Source organism: Topomyia yanbarensis, chromosome 3, assembly GCF_030247195.1.
Source record: "Topomyia yanbarensis strain Yona2022 chromosome 3, ASM3024719v1, whole genome shotgun sequence".
NCBI lineage: Eukaryota > Metazoa > Arthropoda > Insecta > Diptera > Culicidae > Topomyia > Topomyia yanbarensis.
This window is the reverse complement of record NC_080672.1, coordinates 71,376,041-71,387,580: the sequence shown is the minus strand read 5'-3', so window position 1 is coordinate 71,387,580 and position 11,540 is coordinate 71,376,041. Positions and strand designations below refer to the sequence as shown.

Genomic DNA, 11,540 nt, shown 5'->3' with positions numbered 1-11,540 from the left:
TAGTGATGTAACAAGAAATTTACCGTCTGGATATTTTTTAGAGATGGGAAACATATTTTCTTCATCAATATTACTTTTCATTAGAAGAAATAACATTTAATTATAATATTGATTGAATATATAAAATTAAAAATTTACTTTCCAATGTGTTTTGACAGATGAAAATAAAAACATCATCATTTCACTCTCGTGCCGTCTGGCGGGCGGCATCCAGCGTTAGATCACGAATGCGCTGCGTAGAGTGCTGCATTTGATCACTGCTACCGCTGGGAGTGATCCGACGTAAAAAGCGCGCGGCTGGAAGAGTTGCCAAACCTCAGTTGATGCCGACTAATTGTTCCATTCTGCATGTTATTGTTAAATTAAAACCCTTTTAAGGGCTATGACAAACAATGAAGAACAAATTTGAATATTTCCAATCATTGACAGCGATAATTCAATTGCGCAGTTTATATTCGTTATTTGTTGCTTGCACACGCGCAAGCAATCTGAAATTTACAACAATCTGTTATTTGTTTAAATTTATCCTTCCGAAACAATACAAAAATGGGCAGCTACTTAAAGTACATTTCGAGGCTGAAATTGGTGAAAACTTGTGATTTATTAAAAAATAATCTTTCGGAAACATAATCCAAAATTCTGCAATGTTTCAGAAAATTGGAGAATGTAGCAACACTGCCAACTAGCGAAAGCCGTACCAAAAAGAATCCGCAAATTTTTGTTCGTTATTCTGCATGAAGGCAGTCCTTCCATCAACAATGCGAAAGTAATAAAAGCCGATGTCACGTTTCAAACTATCAGTATTTCAAATTATCTGTTGAAGGGGAAGGTTGTTTGTTTCTTTCCAATTTTAATTATTTATCCGATGTAAGTAGCGCGTGGCTGGAAGAGACGGCAAACCGTTATTGCGGCTGACTGTTGGTTCCATTTCGCATGTTATTTTTGTAAATTAAAAGCCCTTTTCAGGGCTATAACCAACAATGAAGAACAAGTTTGAAAAATTCTTGACGATGACAATGATAACCTAATTCCGCCGTTTATATTCGTTACTTGTTGCTTGCGCGTACATTGACAATCTGAAATTTACAACAATCTGTGATTTGTTTAAAATTATCCTTCCGAAACAGTACAAAAATGTACAGTTATTTAAAAGTATATTGTCATGCTGAAATTGGCGAAAATCAAACCAAATCCAAAAGTCTACAATATTATAGAAATCGGAGGATGTGAAAAATCCGCAAATATTTTTTCGTTATTCTCGTGCAGGTAGTCCTGCCATCATCAGTGCGAATGAGATAAAAGCCGATGTCACGTTCCAAGCTATCAGTATTTCATATTAGATTCTGAAGGGAAAGGTTGTTTCTTTTTATTTCGAAATATTTATCTGATGTAAGTAGCGTGAGAAGGCAGACCTTGTTTTGCAGCTGACTAATTGTTCCATTTTGCATGTGATTTTTGTTAAACCAAAAGCCCTTAGTTAGTTTAGTACTTTTCATTCCATAGCACGCGTGTTTGTGGATTCCACAAATAGTCCTTTTCAGGATTCCACCAATGGACTCCAAATATAGAACATTTCAGAGTTAATGTTAATTATACTACCGAATATATAAAGATACATATGTTAAACTTTCTTTGTTTACGAATAGTTTGAGTTATGACCAGTTGATTTTCTTCATGCTTGCAAACATTTAATTTGATAGTAGGTATTTAAAGATAGATGTAAGGTTTTGTTTGTGAGCATCATTAATTGATGTTCCCATTTCATGGATTTGAATAAAACTTTTTTAAAACTTGAATTTATCACACTATAGGTTATCGATTTTAATTTAAAAATTCAACAATTATCTCTAGTGAAGAATAGCATGCCTGTGTGTAGTTCTGAAACAGTCTATGGCATTAAGGGGTTTTAATTTGGCCACGGATAATATTGATTGCTTATAAAACCGGCTGGCTGCATTTTTAATGTCATCGTGGTCGTGTCTTGTACACAACCCTTAAATTTTTTGCCGCTCTACCCGCCTTTAAACCGCCCCTAAATCGCCCAGGGAATGCGCTATTTAATCGCCCTTAATTGCCTGATATAAAAATTAAAAATAATAATTATTTTCGGATTCACTATCTACTCACATAAATTTATCGGTACACTAGGTAATCACCACCAGACTGTAGGAAGAATCGATGGTGAAATTCGTATTGCACACCAAAACTTACCACAATCTGACTTTCAATTAGACTCAGAGATCTTGTTCCACTATGCTTACACACGATTCCACAATTTTCCACATTCGTTGGCTAAATTAAGTGCACTAAACAAACTAAATACAAGCGGGAACGCGCCAATTGTTTAAAAAAACAATTTTAAACTTAAGCCAAACATGAACCGCCATGTTTGAAAAACGCAAAAAACAACCAAGTCCATTTCAGCCGCCAGAAAAATTGTCTAAGTATTGAAATTGCCTTTAAATCGCATTCGCAAATTGCATTTGTTCCTAGGGGCAATTAGCACAGGCGAGTTGAGTCAAACGTCAAACTTTTTAAATCACCATGTTCGTCCGCATTTTTTTTGACAGGGCATCAACAATGAACAGACGTTTAGGCTAGAACAAAATTTCTTCAAAAACCTGTGTAAACTTTCAAATTGATAAACGTTGGAAATCCGTGTTTCACTATTGCCATCTGCGCAACTGTTTGCTACACATGTTTGACAGCTGCACTCTAACTGCATTGTATCGATCACTGCGACATCTACAAACGTTTGCCAAACCTGTTTCAGGCGTCTTATTTATTCGGAATTTCAGTAGCGGGTATTTACACACGATTCAAATCGAGCCTAAACGTCTGTTATCTGTGCTATTAAGCTAGAGCTTGAACATTTACATGGGATGCCAGTATTTTCTTCCTGGAGTAAGAGCTGCTAGTTTTCCGGCTTTTGTGTCCGCCTAACTATGAATATAGTAACTATAATAATGAAATCTAGTTGGCGCGTCGAGCGGATAAGTTTCACGTTTAAGAGCCAATGACTGCCGAGAACCTGAGGAAATTTTCAAGGCTCGTTCAAGCGAGAGGTATCCAAAGGGTCCCCTTTTCGACTGTTCTAGATTTTTACTCACATCATATGGTCGCCCAAAGATATATTCCTGAATCGATTTCCGGAAGATATTGAGAAAGAGCACTCAGGAGGTCCAGTTATATTGAAAATTCGTATTTATCGGCATAAATAATAAAAAGGGTTTTTTGAGGCTTCATCGGTACGGAGTACAAAAATCGTAATAAATACATTTTTTTTCCTTTGTGGTGTCAGAATGACAGGCTAAGATCATAGTTGATCCATCTGGCCGGTGTCGTCTTTTTAGTTTTCTGTATACTTTCCCAGTTCCGTTGGTTACTTGGTGTAAATTTAAATTTGTATCTGTGCTTCTTTGATGAAGTTGCAGATTTGTTTCATGCTCTCTTCGCAATTTTCCAAAAATATTTCTTCTAATGGCTTCATACATTTTAATGCGTTAAATTTGATTCTGGTGTTGTTGTATTTAGGGCAGTGATACAGGCTATGGTTGAGATCTTCCTGTTCTATGCACATTTCACAGCATTCATCTAGTTCGAGACCCCAAAGGGCTCTCCTTTCTTTGGTACAGGTGTGCCCGGATCGGATTCTGTTTAAGATTTTCTTTTGTTCTGATAATAAAATTTATTAATAGTATTTAATACTGTTAAATCGTTATATTTGGCAACGTTGCTTGGTGGAATTGTTCAATTACAATTACCGTACCTGCCGCTGCAAGAAATGTTCGGCGCTGTAGCTGATAGAGAGAATTTATGGCAAACGTCGGACTACGTTCACAGCTGATTCTACAGATTGTTCATGGCACGTGACAGCTCAGTTGAGTTTTGCGACTTTTATTTTGATCGTTATTTCGTTTGTTTTCTATCAACACGCTGTAGATCAACACTCATTTTTTATCCATTATAATTCCAAATTATTTTAAAATCACTGTAACTGCATAATGTTATAACAAAATCTGCTAATACCATGGATTCTGACGAAGATGATGATGATTTTGGTCTGGAGTGGGACAAGCTGGAAACCATAACAAAATTCGATGGAGGTAAGTTGTAAATTGTGTTCTGGAAAAATCTGGAACGTTCCGGTTGGAAAGAGTTCTAACTTCTAACAAGAGTAACAAAAATTGTATTTTCACAGTCCACTCCCAGAATGAGCGATCATCGGTTTCAAGTCCAGCGTCAACCGAGCTGGTCAGCAATGGGCTACAAAGCCGTGTCGCTGCCAAGGCTAGTACACCCGTTTCGCTGTTGGTGGAAAGTCTTGTGCAACAGTTGTGTGGTCTACTAGAAACCGATCCGACCCGCGCGAAGGAACTGTACAGCAAAATTTGCGAACGGCTTCACGCTATCAATCTCATCGATGAAACATACGCAATGGGAGAATTCGAAATGATGCGAAGCCAATACCAGAAAGCACTGTATCAGCTGGTCAGCATTGCGCGAGGAGAAAACTTACCGTTGGCGGTACTGGAAAACATTTGGCCACTGCAACAACCGGTCGGTTTGGAATGGTCACGCTACCATCGGGAATTCACCGAACTGGAGTTCATAGCGGGTGGAGGTTTCGGAAAGGTGTACCGAGCGAAAAACAATCTGGATGGGATTGTGTATGCGGTGAAAAAAATTACCATCCAGGCAACCACTATCAAAAACGTTTTGGTGCATCTGGCCGAAGTGAAGACACTTGCCAGTTTAAACCATGTCAATATTGTTCCCTATAAAGCGGCATGGTTGGAACCGTTGTTAGCCACGGGAAGTGAGGCAAGTGATGGGGGTTTGGATAAAGAACCTGGCTGGGAACTGACATCATTGGATGAGGACGAGGAAGATGACGAAACGTCTGACGATGTCTCATTCAGTTTGTCGCGAGGATTTGAGGTATGGATGGTTTAAGTAACAAACTAATGAAATGGAACACGGAATATCTATTTTTGCAGGTAAAATCCAGACGGAGGAAGTCTACTTTGGACGATTCACTCAAGCGTCAGGACGACACTGATGATTTTAGCATTCAATTTGAACATAGTCAAGACGCAATGGAAGAAAACAATCAACAACTAGCGGAACTGGAAGAAGCTCGCGGAAGCGTTTTTAGCATAGAGGAATCACAACCTCACGTGAAGCTTAAGTGGGCAACACTCTACATACAGATGACCCTGTGCCACATCACCCTCCGAGAGTGGCTGGATGACCGTAATCGTCTCGCTTGTTTTGACGAATTTTACGCTCAATTCCTTCGTAGCCCACGAAGAGCATTCCCAGCAAGTGCTATCCCGAAGAACTCGTTCTGTCGCCAAACATCATCGTCTGTGAGTTCGAATAGTTGCGGTGAACAAACTACCGAAGGGACTTCTACCAATATATCTAGTCCTAAACAGGATGAAAAAGATCTGAACAACTCGCTTCAGCATTTGGACGTTGTAGCAGATGTGCTCAATCAGTTGCTTAACGGTTTAACCTACATTCACTCAAGAGGAATCGTCCACCACGATATCAAACCGAGCAACATTTTCGTCAGCGTTAATGATTACGATAAATCTATTTCTATTCAGTTGGGGGACTTTGGACTTGCATGTCCGCTGCAAAGTTCTCACACGGGAGCCGGCTTTGGTACGCCCTTGTATGCCGCTCCGGAACAATTAGAAGGTAAATGCGATCCAAAGTCGGATATTTACAGTTTGGGCATTATTCTACTTGAACTGCTCATGGCATTTAATACGGATATGGAACGGGCGGAAATGATAAAGCAGGTGAGAAAGGGTAAATTCCCGACGGACCTGGATGCAGAGTATAGTGCTTTGCTGTCGAAGCTTCTTAGTACTCGACCGGCTAAAAGACCCGACACATTCGCCCTAACCGAAGCCGTTAACTGTATGAAATTGAACCGTGATAAAGTGATTTCTGAACTACGAAGAAGCCTCACGCTGCAGGAGGAGGAAATTCATACGCTCCGACGACGAATCGATTTGCGGGAGGATTCGCTGGAGGAAATTAGTCAGTTGGAGCTGCGGACCAGTGAAAGGTTGATTGTGAAGGAACAGGAACTTATCTACAAGACGATGGAGATTGAAAGTAAAACTCAGTTGCTGCGGCACAAAGAGCTCGAGCTACGTTCGAAAGATGCGGAGATAGATCGGTTGAGGCAGTTGCTGAAGACATACCAAGAGAAGGGCGGACAAGTAGAGAAGGACGAGTGAGCATCATTTCCTGCCTAAGTAAACTTTTTGTTTTTTTGTTTACTAATTCAACATTAAGTTAGCAGACTCCTAACAATGTGTGTGTTTATAGAATAGTTTTAGCCAAACACCAATAAATATAGAAATAACTTTTAAAATAGGAAACCTTTTATTTCATCCGTGATCCAAAAGTCTTCTTTTCTCTTGCTGCAATTAATACTTTCCTCACAAAGTATAAGTTTTTTTTTTGGGAATTTCTCTTATTTATCAGAGCCACAAACGTGCTCTAAAGATCGTATTTGCATATAAATCAATATACAAAATGTTTTACTGTAAAATAATTGGAAGGTTACCCTATTTTATATTTTTAGTATCATCATAAAACCTGAACCTTGAAGATAGAGCTTTGCTTTCTTCAGCAAAGTAGCTTAAAATTCTACAATTTTTTAGATCTTCAACAGTAGGAAGATAAACACTTTCGTCTTCTTAATACGAAGAATCATCCTACTGCTGCCTGCGCCAAAAGTTTACACTTTGCACGTGATGCTAGAATCAATTCTAAAATTATAATTACTTTAAATTATTTATTTCGCTTTCATCAGTAATCTCATCTCTACTGCGCACCTAAATCGTGACAATATACTTTTCGGCTATAAAACCTTCAGCTCATAGTTTTATATCTATTCTAATAAAAAAACAAAGGTCATCATTTGAAAACATTAAAGGATTTTACATCCATCTTTGCAAATTAGCTACATGTTCACTTTTCTTCTGTCAGTAGGTTTGGAAGCCAATTTTCCAAAAGTGTATAATAGCAGCATAATAAAACTAATAAAAAATCTAAAATATCCGATCAGATATCAACTCGAGGACGATATTGCAACCGCAGAGGAGGATCTTTGAAGCGCCACCTGGTGACGTACACGAACTTCAAGGTGTGATCTTTGCCCAACAGTTCGTCATTGCACAGCATGTCGATGTCCTTGTATCGCTCGATGCCATTCAGCACCTTTTTGGCGATAAACTTCTTGAGGTGAGTGATGGTTGCCTGCGAGCTGCAGCGAATGATACGCCGCTTCAGGTGCCGGAAGTTACTGCTGATGCATTCCAAACACAGATTGACCTGTTCGTCCAACCGATGGTAGTCGGCCTCCTGATGAGCCAGCTCATTCGCTCTGTCGTCGCTGTCCTGCTGCATCTGGGGCATGTCCTTCGGGCAGGGTAGATTGCGAGATTTGTAGAACTCACGTTCTCGCTGCATCTCATTTTCCATCAGATTCGGCACTAATTTGTACACTATATCCTGCATCGTCCGATCGAAGCTGATGTACTGCAACGGATGAGACTGATGGATGACATTTTCGCAAGTTGGACATGTGTTATTTTCCTCTAAATGCTTCACTAGACAACTTTTGCAAAACGTATGAAGACACTCCGTGACAGTCGTAGCATCGATGAAGTATCCGCTGCATATTTCACACGTAATGTGCTTATTAAGTGTCTTCAACTTTATTCGTCGCTCCATCAGTACACAAATTCAATATACTGTCACCTGTGAAGTGTTTAAAATTATTATTTTCAAGGGAAAACGTAAAACAAAAACTACCGTCGAGCTGGATCACTTCTGATGCTTTTCTTTCCTTTCTTTTCCTTGCGTTTACCGTGACAATGACGTATACAGTTGAATACAAGGTGTGAATTGAAATAGGATTTGATTGTGTTAGTGAAATGATTAAAGCCCACACTGAAAATAATCGTTTCCGAATTCAGAAATAGAGGCACGTATCGGCGCACAGATGGCGCGATATTAAGTTGTTTAGAACTAAAAACCCAATTATCGTTATGAAAACTGGAAAATCCTACCAACAACAATCGTTTTGTTCGCTAGTCTAATCCGTCACGTCGGAAGTACTGTGTTTTATAGCGCATCATTGTACGAATAATGTGCACTACCTACGACGTGATTCCTTTGCTTCAACAAGACAAACCCACTTTTTGCTTACACACTTAAATTCCATTACCTATCAGTAGGTAATTTTTATCTGCTGTCCTTATTTCGCTGCCGTAAACAAGAGAGAGGGAATGAGCATTTTACTAAAAATTAATAGGATGAAGTTTAGGAGCATATCTCATCATTTTTGGGTAAAATTAGACTCCCTGTTTTTCCCCAGTAACCGAAAGGGCGGCTTTATTGTAGGCTATCCGCCGTTACTTGCAGTTTACTGTAAAAGTAGTGCGGGTCGTTTTTCGTCGGACAAAGAAGAATCTACAGCTTTCAGATTACCCACTGCTAGGTAAAGCAAGTTTTCTATGAACCCACACTACATTTACACACTCAAAAAAATCGTCACTTACCTATCATATGCAAAAACATATAAATATTTTCCATAACACTTTTCACGTAAATTTTATATGTTTCACACATGAAAGTTTTTATGGTCAATCTAATTAAAATCACTGTCGAACGCATGTATATATTAAGTGAAATTCAGATACTTCCCATCGGAACATCATATACGTTCTAGATGAAATCATTTTTATATGATTTTCGTGCAATTTTTGGCTGCATTCAGATGCTTCTCATATCTTTCTTCTATTCTTGAATAATTTACAATAACATACCTATTACCTATTATTAGAGCCGCAGCATATTGTTTCCACAGCTTTTCCAAATGTGTTGAAGAAACAAGTGAACTCTTTCGCAGTTTCAATTAATTCCAATTATGCGGACAGTTTTTTTTTTCACTCCCGGATCCTGAAATGCGATTTCGTTTTAATGATATTATTATTAATGAATTGATATACATAGTTATAGCACAGACTAACAGACATAACACTCGAAAACAATGCTTCGCCCGCTTAAACGGTAATTTTAAATATATTTTTAGTTGGGACTGTGGCCACATTTGTAATTATGGCGCCACTGACATGTGAACAAGCATATAGGGGATAGACCACTAGTGAAAAAATGTTCCCAAACCTGGGGGGTAACCCACCGGCAAATGAGTGTTTGGGACTGTGAATAAAAGGTGGAGCTAGTGTTCTGGGAAAATTGTCGGATCGATGTTTTTTGAGGGAATTCCCTCATAGTGTTATGTCTGTTTGTCTGTGGTTATAGCTTAAATTACATTTAAATACCTTCAGTAATTCCGAAGCAATCCAAAAATCTCCGACCGTAATTCGTACTCTTTGTGCTAGTATATATAATAATGTGCCATATTGAATCTGTTTACTTTTGTCACATCGTACATTCACGTAATAGTCACGTGCTTTATATACAACACTTGAAATATGTGACAATCACATAGAATGTATGTCGAGGGGCAAGCACTAGCAGGTTTGAGTGCGTCGTATTGAAAATACCAAACATATTTTTAATATATTTAAAGTAAATAATGAAAGTATTTAAAAATACTTCTGTTGTACTTAATATGGTACTTAATGTAATTAACGTCGATGTGTAAGTACTTAAAGTATTTAAATTACATTTGACGGTAATTAAAATATTTTGCGTATTTGAAGTACGAAGGTGGTGTACTTAAAATCTTTTCTGTAATTAAAGTGCAATGAATTTGATGTGTACTTTTTAAATATTTGCGGTATTTAGTGTACTTCATGGTACTTAAAGTTACTAATTATGTACTACTTTTGGCACTGCGTCGTATTGAAGATTTTGTGCTTGCCCCTCGATGTATGTATTGTATACTTGAAAGTCATGGGTATCTTATTTGAAAGTCATCGTTGTAGATATGAACGTTAATTGCTGCACATGAAACTAATATTATTAGTCGTTTTTAATATTTATGTGCTTTTTCACATGAAATGCAAGTGATTTTTTGGCTCAGTGATAATAAACGGAAAGTTACGGCGGGTAGTAGTTATCCTCTAGGGAGAGATATGCGGAGGGAAAAAAAGGCAAACTAGCAACGGTAAATATCGCGATAAAAAACTAGCATCACTTATTGCCAACCAAGTTTAGCGTGACTTTATTTTCAATGCTATTATTTTAAAAATAAGAAATGAAGTGCGTTGGAAAATTTTGTGCAAATCGGCCTTGTAATTACGCTCTAATAGCGGAAATTAGTTTTTTTCGTTTCCCGAAGGATGCTGCATTACGCGGTAAATGGGTTGAATTTTGCGAGCTTCCGGAAGACTTCCCGTTGCTGGATTCTATGCGGCTGTGCAGCGCAAGTTTTTTTCAAACAAAAATCGGTAAATATTTTAATCATATTTTTATCTTTTAGTATCATTTCAATCAACATGACATATCTATAATAAACGGAAAGAGAATACTGCAAAAAAACTCCGTTCCTGTGTATTCCCACGTTACGCAGTTATCGGAGTTGAAGGAAAACAAAAAAGCACATTCAAACATTTTCTCCCAGCAAACATTAGATGATGGATCTATTTCCCACAGAAAACCATTCTTGACCCTATCGAACAACGTAAAGAATCTACAGAAGATAGGTAAGGCGCATAAAGTATAACATGCGGTAACTTTCGGACAAAAAATCATCTCTTCAGCTCAACCAAAAACAACACTGCATGCAACGCAACCACCCGGAAGAAACCAAATAGAGGATATTACCGATGATTCCACCGGGAATCCGACCTTTGGATATGATGACGAGGAAATCGAAGAAGCTGGAAAACTGCAATCTCCGGTGTCATCTTTGGGTGATATTGACCCAAATGCTTCCTGTAAAGATAGCACTAGTCTGTATCGTCAATGTGTGGAGCAACAGTGGTATGTTTTCTTCTTTATTAATAAATATCAACTTCTAATTTAAAACGATACTCCAGTGTAATTGAACAGCTCCGACTTTCTTTGCAAGAAAAAGACAACAATATTAAAATGTTGAAGCGCAAATACGATGATCTTGACCACCAGTACCAACAACATCCCGCAGAAAAAATCACAAGAAAAATGTTTAATGAGGACCAATGTAAGCTGCTAGCGGGAGATGTTCGTGTGCCAAAATGGTCAGATGATTCCATCGCCAAAGGTTTAAGAGCCAGATTACACATGAGCAGAAGCGCGTACGAAATGGAACGGAAGAAATTGAAGTTACCAAGTGCGCGTACACTTAATGAGAAAATACAACATCTGCATTTCGAACCAGGTATTCTAAATGAAGTATTTGAACTTATGAGCACTAAAATCCCGTTTATGGAAAAGGATGATTTGGATTGTGCCCTTGTGTTCGATGAGATGGCAATTGCGCAAGGAAAGGATTATTGTCTAAATAACAAACATTATTTTGGAGACATAACTTTGCCGAATCATTCTGGAGCAGCCAC

General features: G+C 38.2%; 2 protein-coding genes across 2 annotated transcripts; one reads left to right on the top strand and one right to left on the bottom strand.

Annotated features, from left to right (window-relative positions):
* The first annotated feature begins 3,914 nt into the window (after positions 1 to 3,914).
* On the top strand, positions 3,915 to 6,390 carry LOC131690853 (eukaryotic translation initiation factor 2-alpha kinase 1-like). Its single transcript, XM_058976917.1, has 3 exons — positions 3,915 to 4,106; positions 4,202 to 4,941; positions 5,001 to 6,390. The coding sequence occupies exons 1-3, from the start codon at positions 4,031 to 4,033 to the stop codon at positions 6,258 to 6,260; spliced, it is 2,076 nt and encodes a 691-aa protein (XP_058832900.1). The 5' UTR covers positions 3,915 to 4,030; the 3' UTR covers positions 6,261 to 6,390.
* A 419-nt stretch (positions 6,391 to 6,809) lies between these two features.
* LOC131692459 (polycomb group RING finger protein 3) lies at positions 6,810 to 7,912 on the bottom strand. The gene is made up of 2 exons (XM_058979516.1): positions 7,846 to 7,912; positions 6,810 to 7,791 (listed from the first exon to the last, which is right to left on the bottom strand). The coding sequence occupies exon 2, from the start codon at positions 7,762 to 7,764 to the stop codon at positions 7,093 to 7,095; it is 672 nt and encodes a 223-aa protein (XP_058835499.1). The 5' UTR covers positions 7,765 to 7,791; positions 7,846 to 7,912; the 3' UTR covers positions 6,810 to 7,092.
* Positions 7,913 to 11,540: the final 3,628 nt, after the last annotated feature.